The 24,143-nt window shown below is 42.2% G+C and overlaps 1 protein-coding gene across 7 annotated transcripts in view; it reads right to left on the bottom strand.

Annotated features, from left to right (window-relative positions):
* Chl1 (cell adhesion molecule L1 like) overlaps window positions 1–24,143 on the bottom strand; it is a 200,282-nt gene that overhangs the window by 24,385 nt on the left and 151,754 nt on the right. For all 7 annotated transcript variants that reach the window (XM_048787024.1, XM_015494932.2, XM_048787019.1 and 4 more), the window contains 8 exons: window positions 20,564–20,695; window positions 16,246–16,386; window positions 15,812–15,923; window positions 14,279–14,445; window positions 10,785–10,950; window positions 5,577–5,701; window positions 1,371–1,472; window positions 1,026–1,223 (listed from right to left, as the gene is read on the bottom strand). In XM_048787024.1, coding sequence (XP_048642981.1) covers window positions 1,026–1,223; window positions 1,371–1,472; window positions 5,577–5,701; window positions 10,785–10,950; window positions 14,279–14,445; window positions 15,812–15,923; window positions 16,246–16,386; window positions 20,564–20,695 — 1,143 coding nt within the window. The remainder of the gene's footprint in view (window positions 1–1,025; window positions 1,224–1,370; window positions 1,473–5,576; window positions 5,702–10,784; window positions 10,951–14,278; window positions 14,446–15,811; window positions 15,924–16,245; window positions 16,387–20,563; window positions 20,696–24,143) is intronic.

Below are 24,143 nucleotides of genomic sequence, written 5' to 3'. Positions count from 1 at the left end.
ATAACTATCATGCTGGACAGAGTGGTGCACACCTGAGGTCCTAATGACACTAGAGGGTAAGGCAGGAGGATTGCAAATTTGAGGACAACCTCAACAATTTAGGGAGACCCTGTCCTAAAATAAAAAGTAAAAAGAGGTGTGTATATGGTTCAGTGTTAAAGTGCCCCTCCTGGGTTCAAGGCCCAGGAGATGTGTGTGTGTGTTTGTGTGTGTGTGTGTGTGTGTGTTTTATATATATATATATATATATATATATATATATANATATATATATATATATATATATATATATATACATATACATATATGTACACACACATACACACACATACATGTATATATGTGTATATATATGTATATATATACATCCACCTGTAGAGTCCTGCTTGAATGATTTATAAAGGCTCACCTCTGTGTCACAACTTCATTGAACCACAGTGATATATATATCATATATGTTATGACCACACTGATTTTCAATTCCAATTCACCAACACAAATTATTTGAGATCTATATTCGTGAGATTTAAAAAATAAAGAGTATTCTGCCAACTTACACAAGAAGATACAAGAAATACTTGTATGCATAAGATGAATAAAATTTAACCGAGTGTCACAGTCAAAAGTTGACATCAGAATATTGGATCCCTGGCATCTCCACCCGTGGATCTTCAGTGGATAGCTCCTCTCTGGTCCGATTTAAGCATGATGTTTAAGTGACAAGGAAACTCATCACCACACTGTGTTCCCCCAGACCACCCTCCTGTCTATCCAACAACTAGGTAAATATTTCTGAGACCAGGGTACTTTGAACACCTTATGCTTCCTTACTTTACAGAGCTATTCAGGGTATCTGGACAAATCTGAAATCCTATACAACTTTAAAAAATTTTTTAATTGAATTAATTGTAATTAAATTAATTGATTAATTTAATTTTTAATTAAATTTTAATTTTTTTTTTTTATGTTCAAAGAAGGATCCAAATGCACATTCTGGTAGACACCTGAGGAGACACCCTGCTCACCTGCCGGAGGTGTGTCATGATGCTCCGAAGGCGGGCTAGGCTGACTTCTCCCGACCTCGTTCACGGCCACCACCCTGAACTGGTACCTCACATACGGGGCCAAGGGTAACAGGACTGTTGTCTCCGTTCCTGGGACTCTGGTCAGCTCCTCCCACCTGCCAGGTTCCTCCCTGTTTCCTTCAAATTCGATGATATACTCTGGCCGGAGGAACAAGAGGAACACATTAGAACAGGTTGGTTAGGCTGAAGGTCCACCAAGATTGACACAAAACAGGAAGTGTTCAAAGGGGCCATTCCAATGTGACTCTGTGGGTTAAAGAAAATGATCATTCCAAGTCTTCCTACCGCTGACATTGCTGTTGTGGTCATCGCCAGCTTCCCAGGTCAGCCGGACACTCCTGTTCTCTCTTTCAGACAAGTGAAGGTTTTCTGGGGGATCCGGAGCATCTAACGAATAAAGTAAGGCAAAGGTAAGGAAAATGGAGGTCGATGCCCTCTGATTCCCTGATTCCCTGGCTCAGACCCAGTGCCCACCTGCTGTCCTCTCTGGGCCCAGGTCTTTCCACCCTGCTCCATTCAACTCTCCCCAGCCTGGAGCTTCTGCTTCAAACAGAGGGACCCCCCCAGCTGTTCTGCAGTTGGACATATCACTTCACTTTTGTCCAACTGTGGTGCTCAAAGGGCCAACCTTGACTGATGGTGGGCCTCAGAATTCCTTTAGGAGAAGTTTTTTGTTGGTTTGTTTGGGGTTTATTTTTGGTACCAGGGATTGAACACAGGGGCACTTGACCACTGAGCCACATCCCTAGCCCTTTTTTTGTATTTTATTGAGATACAGGGTCTCGCTGAGTTGCTGAGGCTGGCTTTGAACTCACGATCCTCCTGTCTCAGCCTCCTGAGCCTCTGGGATTACAGGCGTGCTCACTTAGGAGTAGTTTTGAATGAAGGATTCTTTTGTGTCCTATCTCTGTGTTACCGAAGGAGCTGGCTCTGGAAACCTCATTGGTAAACACATTCCCTGGGGAATGATTATGCTCAATCAAGTTTGGGAAACATAATGTGTCCCAAATGGGTCATCTACTTTCCTCTAGCTCATGCTTTTAGAGGTCTCATTGCTCATCTGTGTGTGATTAAAAAAAAAAAATCTTCCAGATTAAGGACCCTGTTATATTCATTTCTGCATTGTCCACGATGCCTTCTACATAATTGTGACTAAATGCTAAGTGAAAAACATATTGGCACTTCAATCATGCGTATAAATATCATGTAAAAGCAAGAAAAATTAGGTCCTATGGTTATAGAAAAAGAAGATCGGGAACATGAGTTTGACCTTTCTTTTCTGCAATTATTTTGGATTTCCATTGTAATTTATGACAACGTACATTCTTGGTGTACAGTAGCCACTTTTATCGCCTTACATTACGAGACGGAGATCTGGCACTGGTGTGAAGGCACGTGGAAGGCTGATTAGGGGGTGATGAATGTCTAAGTTTAAAGGACACAGAAATTTCTAGGATATTCAAAATGAAATCGACATTTAAAAAAAAAAATCTTATCTCGAAGAGTCCTTGCTTCGGTAATGCGCTCTTAATTTTCTCAAGTCCTCTAGAATATTCGTCTTTGCCCAGAGGAGACAATGAGGGTATTATCCAACATCGCTTTCCAGAGGGCTCTTTTCTCTCTGAGTGGAAAGTAGCAGCTAAGTGCTGCTGAATTGTTGAAAATGGACGTTGACCAAAAAGCCTTGTTTCCTGTTAAGAACGCAACGTTCTGATTTTTCAAGTGTCATCCCTGACTGTGTCCAAATATTAGGGCCTAAAACAAGAGGGTATCTTTTCACGACCAGGTTTCCGAATCTCTGAGCACAGAGAACTCTGATTTTCTACTTAGCATTTAGTAAGAGTCCACTAAATCCTTAAGTTTCTGGAGACAAGGAATGCAGAGTGTGGTATCTGAGATTAAAATCTCACCTGAGGATCATAAGGAGCTAGATTTGTTGAGCTTGCAACTGAGACTTTAGATAATGATATTCCGAAAGCGTCTTTAGGTTAAGGCTTTGGGAAATGACATCTGACTAAATGGGTTAACCTGTGCTTTTAAAAATTATTTTTGCTAGGCATGGTGGCACACACCTGTAATCCCAGCAGCTAGGGAGGCTGTGACAAGAGGTTTCCAAGTTCAAAGCCAGCCTCAGCAACTTAGTGAGACCCTAAACAACTTAGTGAGATCCTGTCTCAAAATTAAAAAAAAAAAATTAAAAGTGGATCAGTGATTAAGCATCCCTGGATTCAATCCCTGGTACAAAAAAAAAAATAAATAAAATAAAATAAAATCATTTTCTAGGATATAAGTCTTAGAAACAACATGTAGGTTAATCAACATTTATCGCCATGTATTATTGAAATATGCTTTTTAAAACTTGAGATTGGAGTGAAAAAAAGTGGAATTCAAACTCAAGGGAGTGGTTTTTAAAATGTATCCTATCTCATAGAATATTCTTCAAAAATTATTTTTAAGTTTATTTTTAAAAGCTTAGAGCATTACTTTATACATAAATTGTACCAAAACCACTACTGATCTGAAATTACCAAAATGCAATGGTTCCAGAGAGTGGTAGACTCATCATATAGACAGAACTTTAGATTTTTCAAGGAAATTGAGATACTAAAGGCCAGGTCATAGCCTATGCCGGTATCACGGCTGATACTCAGAACATTCAGAGGCAAAGTTCATGGATCCTGATACATACTCCTATACTCATGGTGCATGTGATAAACTCCAATTTACTTGATACTTATGCATTTTATCTGGTGAATCATTACTATCTGGTTAGTAGAGTCACTAGAAGATTACATCATTCTGCATACTGAACCCTGCAGAAACTCACATACCTACCACCAAACATCTTGCCCAAAGCTACAGTCTCACTGTGCCAAGCCCATACCCTTACAACTGGGATGAACTTTGTATCTTTTTTTTTCCCCCAGTAGAGCCTAATTTGGTGGCTGTTGTCTTCACTTCATGAATCCCAACCTGTAAACCCAGTTTTTACTTGCTGACCTCAGAGGAGACTGTTTCTTTCCCAATCTACAGCACCCTTAGTAACCTACCTGTGACTCCAATGACCAGGATGCTAAGGACACAAAGTCCTGTTCATAACCATGATTAATCTAGACACATGATGAAGGAGTTTCAGCAAAATCAAATGCTTTTAAGAAACATCAACCAGCTAACATAAAGACCAAGCAGTTGGGCACAGTGGCTCATGCCTGTAACCTCAGAGCCTTGAGAGACTGAGGCAGGAGGATCACAGTTCAAAGCCAGCCTCAGAAACTTAGAGAAGTCCAAAGCAAATGAGTGAGACCCTGTCTCAAAATTAAAAAATAAGAAGGGCTGGGGATGTGGCTCAGTGGTTAAGCACCCCTGGGTTCAATCCTTGGTATAAGAATATATAAATACATAGAAAAACAAAAAAGACTAAGTGGTGCCCAGTGAAACTGAATAAATGGAAATTGCATCATTGTCTGTGTAAGTCAGGGTCCTAGAAGAAATAAATAGCTCACATGCGTTGGGATAGTCCCATAGTTTTTAATAAGGATTCCTTAGAAACATGCAGGGCACCTAGGGTTTCCAGGGATTGACTGTAGGGGTGACTTGAAATACTGAGGTTGACAGAGCCATTACCAGAATCCCATAAGAAGAAATTGCATGCAGAAACCCTTCCTACAGGAGTTTAACTTCCCTGTGAGATACAGCCAGCTTGCAGGGAGGAGGTAAGGAAATAAACACCCCCCGCCACACACACACACACACACACACACACACAAACACACACACACACACACACACACACCCTGCTACTCCCAGGGCTCCCTGTGGGCTGTACCCAAAGATAGCTAGATGGCAAATAACTTGCTGATATTGTCCCTACAGGGCAGGTTTCCAGGAGCTACTGGAGAGCAGGTCCACAAAGGAAATTGGAAAACATTCTGTAGAGGGGCCCAGGGCCATAAATCCTGGTGATTTCAGGGGCGATCTAGTTGATTACACTCAGTGAAGTGTGCACACTGTTCCCTAATTAGGATAACCACTTTAAAAATCAAAGGCATGCACAACACTTGACATCCCTCCCCACCCTCCCTGGACCTTGGGGGGCTCTGTGTGTGGTTCTGGTGCACAGCATGGCCACCGTGCATCCAGCACTAGACCCCAATCCAGACCAATCCAGCTCCATTTCCCAGCCTCATTTCTATGCACCCCAGGAAAGGGTAGGGAGCTCCGGGGGACTAGGGGCATGAGCACACCTTGCTTTCTCTTTCTGTTGATAGCATCGCTAACCTCACACTGACACAGGCAAACTTACCCAGGAAGGGAAAGGAAACTTAGTATGGATTAACATTTTCTATAGGAGGAGAACACATTCCAAGTGGGATTCGTTCTGAAACAAAAAGCCCCAGCTACTAGTACATGTGCAGGGGCTCAGATAATCATCCCTAGGCTTTGTCACCTCAGAACAATGGAGCACAATCATCAAAGTCATGGCAAACTTACCGAGGACAGTGACTTGCGTCATCTGGGTCACGCTATCCAGAGCAGTTTGAGCCCAACAGGAGTAAATGCCTTGATCCTCCAAAGTGACATTAGAAATGGTCAGATTGGCTCCATCAATAATTATCCTACCAGGGAGGAGAAGAGAGTATCCGATGAGAATGAAAATAACAGAAACGAAAGAAACAGAAGCCTTTGAAGGGCACTTACTACCCATGGATGATGATTCTAAAGAGGGGAAAAAAAACAATTCCACAAATTGCAAACATCCGGAAAGAAGGCCCCAGATAAATACTAGAGGTCAAGTATTATTCAAGCATACAGAGATGTCCACATAGTCATAGAAGGGATCCCATGTTTCTTTTTACGTATGTATGTGTATATGTATGTTAGTGTCTTATTTTATTTTTTTATTTTTTATTTTTTAAAATTGGTGCATTATGATTATTTATAACTGTGGGACTTGGGGGTCACATATTTGCAAATGCGCACAATTGAACAGTATATTTTGGCCGATTTCTTTTCTCAGTACCACTGCTGTTCTTCCCCCTCCTTCTGGGCAGCCCCCCTTGGTCTCCTCTACTGATGTCCCTTATGTCCCTTTGATTTCCATGAGATTCCCACACACTTTTTTTGGGGAGAGGGGGAGGAAGCATTTTTCTCTCTAGTTTCCACATGAGAGAAAACATGACCCTCAGCCTTCTGAGTGGCTAATTTCAGTTCACATAAGTAAAAACTTAGGATACCCTACTATCGGGGACGCAAGGGTCAGGACAGGACCAAGGTGTATTGGGTGATTCTCGCTACATGAGCTGGGAACCCTACACAGCATCAACCTCTGGATGCGGCTTCCAGAGGCAGATTCTGAATCCCACCTGGTTAGGAACCAGGACAACTGACACAGAGTCTAAAAAAAAAACTCTGGTTTTGACAAGCTTCCATTTTCTCTCCCGCTCCAGGTGGAATCCTACTGAAATCTGATAACGATTAAACCATGGGACTTGTGTGTGGACAGTAGGTGGCAGTCTAGGACTTCTTTCTAAAACTCATTTCAACCAGCGTTTTCTTCTTCCATTTTTGCCAAATTTGCAGCAGAGTTTTTACTACTTGTAATTTTTTAACTTTGTCTTTATAATTTACAAAGAGAATTAATTCTTTATAATACCTTTTACCCTATACCTACATATTTTCAGCATAATTTATTTATATATATATATATATATTTTTTAAATGCCATTAAATTCAGAATATACTCGTGGCAGTGGGTATTTAGTTGAAATAATGTTGTGTCATTCTTAGGCAAAGAGTGACTCTTCCTGAAAATTCTAATGGAAAACTCATAAACTGTTGGACGTTTGAATTGTAGTAATCTATTTCAAAGTGTAGTCAAAAGTTCTGCCTCTTTTTTTAAACTTTATTCATTGATTTTTATTTTTTAGTTGTCAATGGACCTTTATTTTATTTATTCATATGCAGTGCTGAGAATCGAACCCAGTTCTCACACATGCTAGGCAAGTGCTCTACCACTGAGCCACAATCCCAGCCCCAAAAGTTCTGCCTTTTGATTATAGACAATAAGCCTCACACCTACACCAATAGTTTCACAATTTGCCCATCAATACTACCTGATCTGGTTGATGAAAAGTCTCACTATCAGCAGCTAGAGATATAGCTCAGAGGTAGAGCTCTTGGCTACCGTGCATGAAGCCCTGGGGTCAATACCCGCACTGCAAACAGCAACAACAAACAATTCTGACTATGGTTCTAGACAAAATAAAACTTTGACATAAATTAATTTTTTCATTCATGTCAGTTATATATCTATATGATACAGTGTCATAATATTGCATGTACCTGCAATGCCGGACAAGGTCACCCACTTAGATGAGGAAATCACTCTGATATTAAACTTCTTCAAATGAGGCTTTAATACCCTTATGAAGCTATTTATCCACAAGGGCCAGTGGGAGCTGAAATTTTTTTGGCCAATATTGTGCCCCAGCATAGATTTACTTCACGTCAGAAAGGGTCATTTTTTTTGGTAATCCGTTGCTAAGTTATGCAGTTTTTTTCAATATCATGAGTATTCCATAGTCTCCTCACCTTAATCAAGATACAGTGATCTTAAAATCAGGTTGTAGGTGTGAACCTAAGAAGATTGTCGTAAATTTCATGCCCTAACCTCGGTCTACATTTCAAATCAGAATATTTGAAGGTGGGACAAGGATGATTTGATGATGAAGTGAGAGTGATTCTGACCTGATGTACATCAAAATTTGAGAAGTCTGTGCTTTAGCAAGGATATGCTATGTTATGCTGCAGTAACAAACAGTTCCGAATTCTCAGTGCCTGAGACGACAACATATTTTCTTTGCAGTTTGTTCCTATCATAGTTCATCTGTATGCTGCTCAAAGAACTTCTGTCTCTGTACTTCTGGATTCCTTCCTCTGCTTGTCTTACCTTACCACACCTGTATAGCCTGCTCGCTGGAAAACCTCCCACCCCTTCAGGTGCATTGCCCAGTTGTATCATCCCCCGTCCACATCAGCCTTCCCTCTGTGCACTTGCCACATTTCACTGAAGACAGAATGACAAAGTGATGACTTGGAGAGATGCAATGCAGGCCCATCAATTCCTACGTATATATTTTTAAACAAAAAAGTGAGCCCAGTTCAGCTGATCTGAAAAATGGGGATACCAATATTTTCTTTCTTTTTAGAAGTACAAATCATATGAACTGATTCGTGCACACAGCCTGAGAGAAAAAGTGCTCAAAGGGAATAACTAAGAACACTTTAAACTTAGCTTATCTTTGTGGTTATCACCCAGCGTGGTGAGCCAACCCTGTAATCCCAGTGGCTCAGGAGGCTGAGGCAGGAGGATCATGAGTTCAAAGCCAGCCTCAGCAAAATCGAGGTGCTGAGCAACTCAGTGAGACCCTGTCTCTAAATAAAATACAAAATAGGGCTGGGGATGGGGCTCAGTGGTTGAGTGCCCCTGAGTTCAATCCCTGGTACCAAAAAACTCCAACTCCTCCTGGGCAGTACTTACTCCCTCTGCCCTGCACACATCTGAGGTCCCTCCTGAGCTCAGGCTACTGTCCCACTGCCTGTTCAGAGAACGCTGGGCTATCTGCAACACTTGCTCAGTCCACTGGATAGCCAGTGGTCCCTCTGAATGGCAATCCCAGCATCTTGAAGAAACAGTACAACCCAGTCACCCTGAAAGCCTGGCTTAGAGATGCTGGGGTCACACCGTCAGTGTGCATGTCACATCCCCGATGAAGCGTGGTCTCCAATTCTCTTCCTGGAAGCAGCCCAGAGATCCCATGGAAGAACCGAGGTAATTGGGTAATTTTGACAAGAGAGAGAATTCGGGCTGATTTCCGAAGCTGACAGGTTGACTGAGACCTAATGTGAGGGTCAAGCTGTCTGTGGCAGCATGTGGCTCTGTAGAGTTTGTCAGTTCTTGCTTCAGTGACAATGAATTGCAATGTTTACACTATTTTCCTACAAGTCTGCACATATAGGATGGAGGGGGGGAAGCAGGTGAGGTGCTAGGGAGGAGGCCAGCACCTTCACAGAAAGGTGAGCCTGAACAGGCTCACACAGGTGCGTGCACACAAATGCATACATATCACACATGCACTCACATGCACGTGCATGTGCACACGCACACACACACACACACACACACACACACACCAATACCAATAGAGGCCAAGCAAGTTACAGAAACAAACAAAAAAGGAGCCTGGGGAAATGAACAGTACCAATAATAACTATCAAAGGGGTCCACAGTGCTATTTTCTAAGTGCTTGGTAAGTTCACTCACAATCACCCTACGATGAAGGTTGACCCCTAGTGTTTTCCATCAAGCCACGTTCTAGAATGTGGAGTGCAGGCAACACAGATGGAAAGCCATCGGTGACACTGCTGGGATTCAAAGCCAAGCCACCCACTGGAGTCCATGCTTTCAATTGATCCTGCTAAGGTCTCACGGGAAGAGCACGTGTCCCATTGAAATACCTTTCAGAGTCATAAATAACAAAATCTGACTTAGGATAGATTTGGCTCCAAGAGGGTAGCTTTTTAACCCTTGCTTAAGTGACAGTGCAAAAGGATTCAAAGTTACCTTCCACACATTCTGAAGGGACAGAGCGGGCATCCTGATGCTTTTGATTCTGATGGATTCTTTTCCTCTTCAGTGTTATTAACATTCTCTGGTGCTACCTGGCATCTCTGTATGCTCCCCTGCCTTCCACAGTCCTCCTGTGCAGAATACTCTAAAATACAACACCAGGACTCCACTCCCATCGGATTCTTCATTCATTGATTCAAACAATTGTGGATTGAAAATATTTTTACAAAAAGTTCATCTGTACTGAATATATAAGGTCCTTGTTTGTTATTCCCCGGAACAGCACTGTATAATAGCTATTTACTTGATGTTTACATTGTATCAAATGTTACAAATAACCTAAAAATGATTTAAAGTGTAAGATGTGAGGTTCAAAGCATAAGGAGCCTGGCTTGAAAGGGAGGTTAGAGGCAGTACTGCACCATTTTATATAGAAGGCATGAGCATTAACAGATTTTGGTATCTGGAGGGGGTCTTGGAACCAATCTCCCCCATGGATACCATGGAAGGACTATAGTTGCTAAGTACTTTCTAGCAACAAGAATTCCAGTACTGAAATTTTGTCAGCAAAAAGTTCTCCTAGGAGTCTGGGAGGCCGAAGGGAAATGGGTACCATCTTTCTATGAAGCAAGGTGAGCAGACAGTGGCTCTGGCAAACATGGTAGTGGGCAGTGGCTGGACTCTGCAGGGGACCCCAAGGGGGTGAGGTGGCTATGGAGAGAGCAGCAAGTTCCGGGTATCTAGATCACAACTGCAGTGTCCACTCGACCCAGCTCCTGCCGCATCCCCAGTGGTCTCAAAAGCACCTACTTCCGTGCAACCCATCGGGCTGGGCTACCTGGAGTGGCTTCTGGTTCAGGCACTACAAGGATGGTACATGTCATGTGACAAGTCATTCCTAAAGACAAGAATGTAAACATGATGGAAAAGACAAACGAGTGTCGTCTGACCTTTTAACTAAAGACTTGAACCCTGAACTATGTTAATTCACTGTGAATTAAACTCTTCTTTTCCTAATACAAAGAATTCAGCCCACACATAGATGATGGCCCTTCGGAGACTTGACCCACCTGCCATCTTCTGTGCCATTAAATTCGAAGGCTTCCCCATCTTTGCTCCAGGACAGCCTCAAACTGTGCTTCAAGTGTGAGTCGCATACGCTCTCACAGTGTAACTCGAGCACGTGCGATCTGGGGACACGAGGATTCTTAGGAGAAACTCGGAGTTTTGTAGCATCTGTTTTCATCAAATGAAGACACAAGTTAGATCCGGAGAGCTCAGCTTACCTTGGGATCCATGACCTGCATTTTAATCAGTCCCAAATTGTCAACATCACTATCAAACCCTCATGCAATGCTTGTGTCATATAATCTGACATCATACACATCATTACTGTTTTCTTTCTGTGCAGGCCTGGACCTCTGGAAAAAATGTAAGGAAAAGTGCCAATCAATTGCTTGACAGTTTTTCTTACCATTTCTTGGGCAAAGAAAAGTGTAAGCCAACAAAGGCTTCTAGAAGTTGCAAATTACACAATTTTTTTTCTAGTGCCTTTGGATGCATCATGTAATAAAATGGAAACTTATTTGATATTATATTAGCATGCTTATTGTTAATTCAGAAACCCGAGGCTAAGTTCAGAAGACCATGCACACGTGACTACCAACATGGACACGGGGAATTGGAAAGCGAGCCTTACAAAGGTCAAGTCTGAGGCTGTTTTGTTACACAGTGGACCATGTGAGTTCAGCAGGGAGTCTTTGCAAATTAGGTATTTGATACATGTTTGAATGTCTTGTTGAATGCAAAACAGTGGATGGTAGTTTAAAACAAAAATAAATTAATAGTATCAACAATAGAAAGCTTAAACATTGATATTATGGCTGTCTTGAAAAATAGCTGCTTCTTCAGTATGGAGATTCCGTGGAAATCTGGGAATGGAACCACCATTTGACCCAACTATCCCTCTCCTTGGTCTATATCCAAAGGACTTAAAAACAGCTTACTACAGGGACACAGCCACATCAATGTTTATAGCAGCACAATTCACAATAGCTAAACTGTGGAGCCAACCTAGATGCCATTCAGTGGATGAATGGATAAAAAAAATAATGTGGCATATATACACAATGAAATTTTACTCATCAATAAAAGAGAATAAAATCATGGCATTTGCAGGTAAATGGATGGCATTGGAGAAGATAATGCTAAGTGAAGTTAGCCAATCCCCAAAAAACACATGTCGAATGTTTCCCTATCCCACTATGAATCAGGAGGCTCATTCATAGTGGGATAGGGAGGGGGAGCACGGTAGAAGTAGAAGAACTCTAGATAGGGCAGAGGGGTGGGAGAGGAAGGGAGGGGGCAGGGGATTAGCAAGGATGGTGGAATGTGATGGACATCATTATCCAAAGCACATGTATGAAGACACCAACTGGTGTCAATATACTTTATATACAACCAGAGACATGAACAATTGTGCTCTACATGTGTAATAAGAATAGTAATGCATTCTGCTATCATTTATTGTTTTAAAAATCAAGAAAATATAAATATAAAAAAATAGTTGCTTCTCTATGACTGCTTTAAAACACAGTCTTGGGGCTGGGGATACAGCTCAGTTGGTAGAGTGCTTGCCTCACATGCACAAGGCCCTGGGTTCAATCCCCAGCACCACAAAAAAATAAAGAAAAAAAAAAAACAATCTTTACTCTTTAATGAAAAATTGAAAGAGATACACTTTTAATATGGCACTTGGTACCTGGGAACCCTATTGGAGGTAAAAAACAAATTTCATGAACTGACCTCCAACTCTACAACTGTGTATAACATTCACTATCTACAAGTTTCTCAAGGAAATAATTTTTCAAAAAGGTAAAAGTGTTAATAAAATTGATCATTCCATGTCCCAGGCACAAAACTTGAAGTGACAATTAAAGTGATTAAATATCAAGGATGATTAAATATCTTATCCTAATTCTAAATTCAAAGTAAAAAAAATCATTTCATAAAAATAGACACCATTGAATGAGTGATCATCGTATTTCCCGGACTTGGTACATTCACTGTGGCATTTTAAAATTATAATAACGATAAATATTAATATTCCCACCTTGCGCAAACAATTTCAGGCTGAAATTGAGTTCGAGACCAAGGCTTCCTAATTGCTAAGAGAATTGAAGAAGACTTTGAACCCGGCCCAGCAGAGACCAAAACGTACCCCTTCAGCTCCTCCTCTACTTAGCGTCTTGCTGAACATTCTTTTAAATATACAGAACCATACCCGTGGCCCTTCATCCCTGTGATTTTTACAAAGTCCTTACACATAAAACAGACACAGCACACTGAAAGTTCCTGAGCTTGTCTGGTTACGGGCAGTGCCGAGGCCCACACGCTGGGCAGCAATAATGTTCCTCTGGATTCTAGATCCCCTCTCCTTGACTCTGAACCCTGGCTGATGGCTGACCCTTGACATAGAGGTACAGAAGCAGTCATCTTCATTAACTCCTTAGGAGCATCTTAACATTGTACATACTTGGATGCAGGGAGACTTCAGAGATGAGCACACAGTGGGGGAGAATGTTTGTGTCATCTAAAAATATAGCCCATGGGCTTGGCACATTGGCTACCTTAGGGCACAGAAAGAGAAGCATACTGGAAAATCAAAAAAAGCAATAAGAAAAAAGACAAAGGAGAGAGGGAAGGAGGCGGAGTCGGAGCAGAGGGAGAAGATAATGCAGTGACATATGATTGGACAAATGATTCCTCTCCTCCAGGCAGAACGAGGTGAGAGGCCATGACATCAGTGTGACACAAGAGCGAATCCCGCTCTCTGTCCCTGTAGGTCCTTTCTAATCTCTGTGTTTTCTCTGAGTAATATTGAAGTCAAAACCCCAGGGATGCCCAAGAGGCTATTCACAAGTTCTCAGGACTAGCATCATGAAGACAGACAGAAGAAAATACTATTTGTGGTTCAAAAAGAAAAAAAAAATCCACATTCTGACATTCTTCAATTTTTATGAAAGCACAGCTTTTATGAGTTAGTGAAATGTTTATCTGAAAGAACTGCTTATCAGTAATACTACCTTGAGTTGACTACTGAAATAAAATATCATTATAGAAATATATAAAAAAATAACATGACATTTCAAAACTTTCAAATATCCAACACCAAGGATACCTAGCTCCCTCTTAAAATTGTATAAATCCATGTATGTGTTATATTCTGTCATGCTTGTAAAAGTCTTTTCTTTGGGAGGCGGGTAATAGGGATTGGACTCAGGGTACAATGCCACTGAGCCCCATCCCAAGCCTTATTTTGCACTTTATTTAGAGACAGGGTCTTATTGAGTTGCTTAGAGCCTCAATTTTGCTGAGGCTGGCTTTGAAGTGGCAATCCTCCTGCCTCAGCCTCCCGAGTGGCTGATGAAATTGCAAGCCACCACTTTTGAAAAGGGGTCTAGAGGACTTTGACAGGTGTGCAAACTTAAATTACGTGGTTTCACTTGAAGACACAATGAACCCCTGTGAGAATTCATGCAAAGGAAAAACGAAATCAAAATACTTCGAATATCCAAGTTGGCTGTGACTGCAGTTTTTCCTAAAGAGTTTTCTACCCAACAAGAGTAGGACCCCGCATCTTCTTCGGTGGTTCTGTTGATCTGCAACGTGCCGTTTCTGTGGACATGGTACCGCCTGCCCTGGAGAGGCTGTGCTTCATCTGCCATCTCCCTGTGGAGATACAAAGTTTGTGTCAACCTGGGGTGTGACGGAATTGTATACTCTTCTGAGTTTCATCCCTGGTATTATTTGGGCTTAGCAATGCTTCAGGAGCTCAGCAGACCTTTGGAATATCCCACTGGGGTTGACATTTTTTTTTCCTTGGAATTGGCCACAGATACCTATCTTATCTGCCCAGATAGACTGTGGCTAAAGGAAATCCGATCTCTGCTCTACGCCTCTGCCTTTCTCAGAGCTATCAGTACCGCTTCCCCTCTGTCCTCAGAGCTTAATAAATATTTTCTGGCTAATTGATGGAGAACCCTTTAGTTCACGATTGCTCCAGGGTACTGAATGGGAAAGCCAGTCATTGGAAGAGATAATGAACCTTCTAAGCCTCCTGCTGTCCTGGGAGAACAAGGGATATTCCAGAATACGATAAGCCAGGGAATCCTCCCTGTTTGGTAGACATGGATCACATCTACCCTACCCACCCCAGAGTCATTTTCTCCCACCTTCATCCATTTTCCAAATATTTCCTGCCTCAGCTTGATTTACCCTGTTCATTTCCCAATAAGCAACTGCTCTACTAAAAATTGCAGAAGTCAAGCCGGGGCTGCAGCTCACAGAGGATTTGGATGAGGCTGAGATGAGTGAGGGATTTGCTCTGGTTGGCAAATTTAAGAGGGTGCCAAACATTTCAATGAGCGAGATACACAATATTTTAACGAAGTGTTTATTAAACGAACAGTTGCAAAAACCCCACGGTGAACAGAAGATCACGATTTTAAGTACAGGCAAAATGTGCCCCACCTTTGTAGGACCCTATCCCACCTCTGAAGGGCAACGGAAACATTTATTAACCGAAGTTCGATGAAGCTCTTTCACTAAAGAAGCCCATATGGTAGATCTATAGGACAATGAGTTTGAACTTAGGACGCCAATTAAAGTACTGGAAATGAAAAATCACAATGATGGTTGGTAAAGTTATAAACATGCATGTTTGGAATGAGATGCAGATTTAGATCATTATTTAGAGAATTCTGAAATAACAGCAAAGGGGTAATAGATGGCTTTAGATGTCCCCCATCATGGAAAAGCAAATCTATCTTTAAAATTGTCTTAGGAATCACTTCGATTCTTTGGTTTTTCTTTATGAACAAAAATGGCCTTTGGCATTTCCCCCACGTGAGACCATGCTAGCAATCCAGGCAATGTTTTCCTGTAGTGGCAGATAATTAAGTTGCTTTCCTTATTTCTCAGAGGCATTAGCTCCATGTTAACAACACGGACACCATGCAGTCCATCAAATGATGGATGAAGAAACAGGCACAAACTACCCACAGTCATTCTCTGAGGAAATGGTGGGCTGGCTTACCAGGTCACGATTGCCTCCGGTGAAGCGAAGAACTCGCAATGTAAGAAAGCACTGTAGCCAACCACCGTAGCGTAATTTTCTTCATCTTTGGTTTGGATCAATGGAACAACATCTATTTGCAAATGACACAAATACCGTTTCAGACCTTCCTGAAAGAAGTACATGCGGATGACATTTTCCTACATCTCAGCTGTATTAATAAGAGTGGAAGAGATTTGACTATTACGGGACACGTTCTTGAATGACAAATGTAGCCACATTCAATACGTTTTGCAAGTATAGTGCATCAAATGCCCACAGCGAAGGAGAATGAGGCTCTGATCTCTTCCCCCATGTTTTCTGTGTCCAGAATTCAGCCGGGACTTGTAACCCAGACCCTCGACCATTTTTCTTCTGCAGACAGCAGATCCCCGCCTGCTCTCAGGTGCGCTTACCTACAACATCGATGTTGGCATTGGCCAGGATGGTGCCATGGACGTTGGAGGCTTCACACTGGTACACGGCAGTGTGATTGGGCTGCAGGTTGGTGAAACTGATTTCCCTGGGGAAGACAACATCACCAGCGAAAGGATGGTCTGAAAGGAATTAAAGAATGTCAGCATGATAAAGAATAGGGCATAAAACATTTATATGCCGTTTATTAAATGTGTCACACAGTATTTATGTTTTAAGGCCATTTTAGGGTGAATCATAGTTCACGGAAGCCAATTCTTTAAAGCCTTCTCCGCGTGCGTCATGAATGATTCTTTTCAGGACCTTTCGCATTTTCTTCATCCAAGTTTAACGTTTATTATCAATATCTGCTGGTCTGTGGCTCCTTGCCCCTGCATAGCCCAATTCATAATAGGATTCTAGGTTCTCTGTTTGGTGCTCAGGTTCTGACACGGACAGATCCTTGCTTACTCTTCTGAACCTAGGTCCGGATTCCACCCAGCACAAATCACCACATCAAACCATCCTCTTCTTTCCAATCTACCGACAATGGTTGCTGTTTTTCCTTCCTTGACACCTTTATTTCTGTTCCACTGCTCTTCCTTCTGGAATTTTCCGACGCACACCACTCATTCCTCGTGTCGTTATTGTTTAACTGCTTCAATTACAATGGCTCACATATTTCATTTTCCCAGGATGAAACCCCTTCGTGAGGCCAGGGCTAGGTCTTCCACATTTGGGCAGTAACACCTATCCCACTTCCGATCTCGGAAGTGAACATGCCTGATATTTTTGATGCATTTATTAAGGAACTAAGAGCTCTGATGGATGGGCCCCATGCACAGTCTCATTGATTCTGCTTAGAATTCCCTGAAACAACTTGTACAAGGCCATTAAATTTTTTCTTTTTTTCTTTTTTTTTTTTTTGGCGGGGGGGACGGGGAGCGGGGATTGAACTCAGGAGCACTCAAGCGCTGAGCCACATCCCCAGCCCTATTTTGTATGTTATTTAGAGACAGCATCTCACTGAGTTGCTTAGGGCCTCACTAAGTTGCTGAGGCTGACTTTGAACTTGCAATCCTCCTGCCTCAGACTCCAGAGCCGCTGGGATTATAGGCGTGTGCCATGGCACCTGGCCTAGGAGGCCATTTCAGAAGTTAGATTCAGAGCACGTGAACGATACATCCCACAGCATTTGGTAACATTTCTGCCTCCAAATCCCAAGTCCTTGCTAAGTCATGGACAGTGGAAAGGAAAACATCGGAGAGGAATGTCGGGCGGGTGTGTGTGTGTGTGTGTGTGTGTGTGCGCGCACACGTGCGAAAAAATCTACTGTAAAAGTCACTACAAGATCACAATCTATCCCATTTTTTTCTCTCTTATTGGTTCCATGATGCTAAATAATGACATAGTACATTTTAGGTTATAGAAAACACTGAATAGTACATATTCAAATGGAAATCTTTCCTTATCCTATCCTCCCTGGGAGTCCTAAGTGAATACATTTTCCACTTGAGTGACCAGTGCCTGGTCTGTGTGTTTGAGCTGTTGGACCCCCTGCTCCTGAAGATCTGCTCTACCCAGCGAACAGAAAAAAACTGAAAAGATTACGTTGGGTAACCATTTTATTCACCAAACATTACTAGGAGGTTGGTGGAAAAAGAGTCCCTGAGTGATGGCTGGGATCTTTTCCCAGGATCTGTGGCTACATTACCTAACCTGGAGTAACAACATTGTCCACGTAATTAAAGTGAAAGATTCTGAGTCACAGAATTTATCCTGAATCATCCAGATAGGCCCCTGTAGCTGCACGGCTTCTTAAAATCAGAAACGCTTTCGGGGCTTTGGCCAGAGGCACTTGTGATTATAGAAAACTGGCCGGTCAGATGCAAGACTGCTGGTGTTGAGGCTGGAGGAAAACATCTTGCGGCTGCCTACAGGAGCCGGAGTAGGCCAAAGAAGGGATTTCCTCCCAGACCCTGGTGACAGTGATACTCATGCAACAGCAGACATAATGTTTAGGGGCAATTTATCACCTGTCACTTGAGAAGGGGCAAGACGAACAGCTCTTCCAAGTTCTTGAAGGCTGAACTGTCAAAGGACTTTGCCAGAGACCGTTTCTGATCTGACCCTTCACCCCCACACCCCAACTCAGAGTTCTAAGTTTGCAGGGTTGATCCTGTCGTCCCTTTAGTCCTTACCGCATCGGCCCCCTGGGCAGCTGGGAATCAACACAGTATTGCAAAAGGAAGAAAGGAGGGGATGGCCTCCTGTTTAAATTGAACCACAATTAAACTAAACGTTCTCCAGTGTGCCTTCCAGGAAAGGACATTGCACAACATGTCACATGCTGGCCACAGCCAACAGGAGGTGGAGAGTCAAAACAAGCAAACACATGAGTCCTATCCTAATTCAGGAAGTCTCTTGTCAATTCTGTCTCTGGTCACTTCCGTGGGAAAGAATGCAGTGCAGAGGGAGAAAGGTCACCCATTAACTTGTCCCTGGGCCCCAGCTCTGGCCCTAAATTGATGGGCCTGTTTTTTAAGTAAGTGATCTGACTTCTGTAAGCCTTGGTCACTATGTCTGCAAACTGGTGGGTCATGAAAATCTATCTTTCAAAGCTGTTCTAGGTCCAGCATGTGAAAAGATAAGGCCTGTATTCAATAATAGAATTCACTTGGGCTTAATTTTGAAATGAAAGGGAGAAAGACAGGAATTCCTAAAAGTGTGAGTGGAGAGAGGATTTGGATCCTGTTGTCGGGTTGCTGGCCTCACACCCCCCCAACTACAGACGGTTGGGACCTGTTTCCTGGGGAACAAGGAGAACTGTGGTCCAGAAGTCATGGAAAAAAGCTTGGGCCTGGGTTCTGCAGGGGAGGCTTGGGTTCCAAGCCTGCCAGGACTTCACTGTGCTACTCTAAGTTTATTCTCAGTCGTGATCTATCCATCATTAATGAACCAGTTGGCTCCACGTTGAGAATAAATCCAGAACCTAACCATGATGTCCAGTCTGGCCCGAGTCCCCAGCATCTTTCCCATGGTCCCCTTCTGGAGTTACATAATCAGAGTCCCCATTCAGAGACTTGAAATCTCCTTCAATAAAATGCAAATAATAGCATGCTACTCTTCTGCTCAGAATCCTGCATGAGCTACATATCCACGGCCAAGGAAATCCCAGGTCCTTACTTGGGCTTTCCCTGAACTTCTGCACTGGCCCTCCACTGCTGGCTGACCTCACGGCCCAGCACTGCCCATTGGTCAGCCACAGGGGGCTCCTTTCTTTCCTTCACAGGCCAAACACTCCTCTTCACATTCACAGACCTCGCCAGCCTGAAAGCACGTTCACAGGTTTTATAGGGCTGAGTTCCTTATCTCCTTCAGGGCACTGCTCAAAGGCCTAGGAACACAGGAATCTTATGATCTGACCTGATGCAGCAACCCTCCCTGGGACCTGAGGTCCTATGTGCTCCACTGATATCTAGCTATTTCTACCTTAGTGCAGCATACCCATGTGCTCCTCCAGCTGCCGACCATTGCTCCCCACCAGAACATCAGAACCAGGAGAGCAGCATTGGGTTTTTTTCAGTGGTAGATCCCGAGCAATAAGCCATAAGATCCGGTACAGGAGAGGGACTCCATAAATATTACCGGAAACAAGAATCTGTTAAATATGAAAAGTAGTACGACCTCTCTAAGGTTCTTCTGATAATCTGTGAGTGCCTTTCACAAAGAGAGCAGCATTCAAAAGTAAAATTTTATGATTTTATGTTTTAATCTACATTTCTTATTTTGGCAATCTTTACTTTATCCATAAAAACTGTTCTTATTTCCTTTTGAAATGACAAGTCCAAATCTTGTTTCACTTCTTCTGTTCTCTAAAGAGATAAAGGGGGGAGGGATCTCACATTTGAAGAATGGTGGGCTAAGGTTTCCTGAGTGTCCTATGAAATGATAATAATTAGGCACACTTGGGGCTGTTGGTTAGGTGGCAGCTTCTGTGCAGAGCGCCCTGTGACTTGCTTTATTTCATCAACACAGTAGCCCCATGACTCACTGCTATTTTTTTTCTCTCCTTTTTCCTGGTGAAAAAAAAAAAAAAAAGAACAGTTTCTAAGAGGCTTCCTCATATGCCCAGTTGCATAACTGGTCAGGCTTGCCAACACAGGCCACCAGGCCTCAGGTCTCAGAAATCAGACTGCCTCCAATCAGGCCATTTCTGATTTCCTGGTCCATCTGTCCTGCTCGTCAGCCACTTCCCAAGTCCCTTTGACACAGAGCCAGGGTTTCTGCAATGGGGCCCCACGGGCTGTTTCAACTCACTGTCCACTGGGGAGCCATTGACTCTCCACTTGATCGTGGGCTGCGGCTCCCCCGCCGCCTCACAGAGCAAGATGCCGCTGTCACCGGTGCTGTACACGCGACTCTCGGGCTTCTTGGTCCAGTGTGGAGGTTCTGGAAACAAAGAGAAGAGGTTTCCAGAGATCTGTAGCAAAAAGGTCCCCAAATGCTTAGGCCTGTAGTACTCGGAAGCACCAGCAGAGGGCAGACACCACCAAGTCGATCACAGTTCTTTTTTTTTTTTTTTTTTTTTGGTACATTTTGTTCTGTGAAGCAAGTTGGGCGTTGTTATTTGTGCAATCTGTTGTGTGCGTGTGTTTGTGTGTATGTGTGTACTTAATCTGGATGCTAAGCATGTATAATAAATCAACATGCTAAAAATAGTTAAATGCAACCACTTCATTTAGCTACACAAGCATCTATCTCACTAGCAGAAAATAAAGGAAGAATAAACATGGGACGTTCCTTATGTGCTGACTCCAGCTTATCCGCAAGCTGCAGCAAAGCCTCTGAAAAAGGCTGATATTTTAGGAATACATTTGGGGAATATTTCAAAGTACTAGTATTTGAATTTCCAACATTCAAATTATTAATTAATGATTTCATAGCATTTATGTATCTCTACCTATTCCTATTTATCTAATTGATATGGAAACTATTATTTTCCTAGAGATTTTGTTTTTTGAAAAGGGACAGGGAGTGAAGACGACAAGCAATCCTGGAAGAAATAAAATATGGAAATCACTGGCATCTTCCTGCGCCCTAATGCTTCACAGTAGAATTCAAAGTGGTGTTTTGGAACAAAACATTTTTCTTTAGCTCAAGTATCACTGTCATGTTTTGTCACCCTAAGAATGTGACTATGTCTTCAGGAAATACAATATTTAATGTGTGGATGGTTTGGATTAATTTATTCTGGAGAAAACTGTGCAAAACCTGCAGGTAATAATTCCATAAGCTGTTGCTTGGATAATTCCCCCAAGACGTTTTGGATTTCTGCTTTTATTTAAAAGCAAAATTTTTAAAGATATAAGTATGCAGAAAATGAAAAATAGCTTTAAAAATATTTTTTGTAGTTGTAGATGAATAGAATACCTTTATTTTAGTTGTTTAGTATGTGGTGCTAAGGATCGAACCCAGTGTCTCAAGCATGCTAGGCAAGCCCCAGCCCCGAAAAATAGCTTTTAAGTATGTATTAAGTAAGGGAGGAAGAAGGGGATTATGCAAAAATATCTATAAATTCCCCAGGAGAAACAAGTAAGATATAGACACACACATGCGCGCGCGCACACACGCACGTGTATATATACACAAATAAGTACGAAATTCAAGTCTGAGCAAAAGAAATGCCTTTGGAATTATTCTATAGGGTGTGGATTTAATTGTTAAATTCCAAGCTGAACATTTGTATTCACAAATAAATCTGGAAATATTTAGTCACATAATTTAATATATAAATTGTCTGGATTATATACTGTGGATCACTTTCTGAGGTAAAGGGTGTGTTTGTTTTGCATTTTTCAATGTCATTGTTCTTTTTTTCTTTTCTTTTTTGGGGGGGTTCTTTTATTCAACCCCAACAAAATAAAAAATTTGGAAGTTAAAAAAAAATTCTCCAAGAACCTTATGTTTATGTTTATTGTACTCTGTCTACTGGTTTCAGACCACGTAAAAATAAAGGTCATCCAAATGATGGCATTTCTCTAAATCTTCGTGTGTAACAAAATCCAGATTTCTATTTCTGTTCTTATTCTACAAACTTCATTAATCATCTCCTGGAGTCTGAATTAAGGTCCATTACTCTTAGGGGAAAAAAAAGAGGGTCTTAAGGTTTCACCTTATCCAGCCATTTCAACTTATGCACAGAAGCTGAGCTTTGGAGAATTTGTCTAAATTCCCCAGAGTCACTGGTAAAAGAATCCTCATCTCCTGGTCCTGCCAAGGATCTGTAGACTTAGCCTATGCGTAAGCAGCGCTGAGAGTCTGAAGCCATGGGAATAGCTTCTGGTTCACTACTATCTTACCAACTTGGACCAAAACCAGGTCCCAGGTCAAATCAATTGACCAACTCTTGCTTCGTGCTTCTAAATAAATCCAAGCTCCCCAAAAATCTATCCACTGACTCAGGAAGTTCCACGGAGTCCCGCACAGTGGCACATGCCCGTAATCCCAGAGTTTGGGAGGCTGAGGCAGGAGGATTGTGAGTTCAAAGCCAGCCTCAGCAAAAGCCAGGCCCTAAGATACTCAGTGAGACCTTGTCTCTAAATAAAATTACAAAAATAGGGCTGGGGAGGTGGCTCAGTGGTCAAATGGCACTGAGTTCCATCCCTGGCACCAAAAACAATATAAAAAAGAAGTTCCAAATAAACTTGACCCTTCTTCATAAACTTTGTGAATGCTTGGATGTTGTGATGTGGTCTTCTCATGCCTCCTTCCCCTGCAGAAGTAAGCAGCTCCTGAGCAGAGGAGGACTTTGTCACGCACACTGAGGGAGACTTAGGTAGGGAGACACTGCGCTCCCTTGCAGAGGGGCTGAGACACTTAGAACTGAAGTCCCTAGGAAGAGGTAAGAGACTAGTGATCTCCTGAGACCTGGGAGGAAAGTAACTCTTCCTTGGATCTCCTCTGCTAGGCGTGAGGTCTGCTTAGAACAGACATATGTGGAGTGCTTTCAAGTTAAAATGCAAGGATCCGTCCCCAAAGAGACTTCAGTGGAAAAGACAGAAGCCACCTTGGGCGAGTTGGCAGGCACTGCACCCTGGTGGTCCATGCTGGGATTTCAGGTATGTGCCACCATGTCTGGCTAAGTCATTGGTATTCTTAAGAAAATCTTAATTTCAAATAAAAAATCTATTTCTGGCTGGGTGCAGTGGCACATGCCTATAATACCAGTGGCATGGACCACCAGGGTGCAGTGCCTGCCGACTCGGAAGGTTGAGGCAGGAGGATCACAAGTTCAAAGCCAGCCTCAGCAATTTCTCAAGGCCTTAAACAATTTAGCAAGACCATGTTTCAAAATTAAAAAAAAATAATAAAAATAAGATAAAATAAAAGGGGCTGGGGACATGGCTTAGTGGTTAAGTGCCCCTGGGTAAAATCCCCAGTACAGAAAAAAAGAAAGAAGGATTACTTTGGTAACCAATTACATTGGTTATGATTAAAATGCATTAGATTTCACAGTGTCCTTTTAAGACTCAAGCCTATCTTGGATTACATTATAAATGCATAATTATTAATAAAATCTTTTGAATTAAATTTGTAGAATTTAAAAGACTTCACTGATTCAGAGGCTGATAACCCAAAAATTATTAGTGGGGGGTTTATTTTTAAGAAATCAGTTGAAGTTATTGGGGATCATAGTTTATTTCTTGGTTCAGAAATAAATTCCCCATTCCTGTCCAGTATCTCTTCTTAGAGAGTGTGTAAATGCCAGTATCCTGGACACCTAGAATGTACAGTGAAGACATCCTATTTTACTCTCATATATTATAGAATCTGAACTGAGTAAAAGTTTTGGATTTGAGATGTTGTCGGTGAAATGATAAGGGCATAGATTTGGATC

The sequence above is a fragment of the Marmota marmota genome, unplaced genomic scaffold (genome assembly GCF_001458135.2).
Source record: "Marmota marmota marmota unplaced genomic scaffold, marMar, whole genome shotgun sequence".
Classification (NCBI taxonomy): domain Eukaryota; kingdom Metazoa; phylum Chordata; class Mammalia; order Rodentia; family Sciuridae; genus Marmota; species Marmota marmota.
The sequence above is the reverse complement of the archived record's forward strand: the minus strand, read 5'-3'. Positions and strand labels throughout refer to the sequence as shown.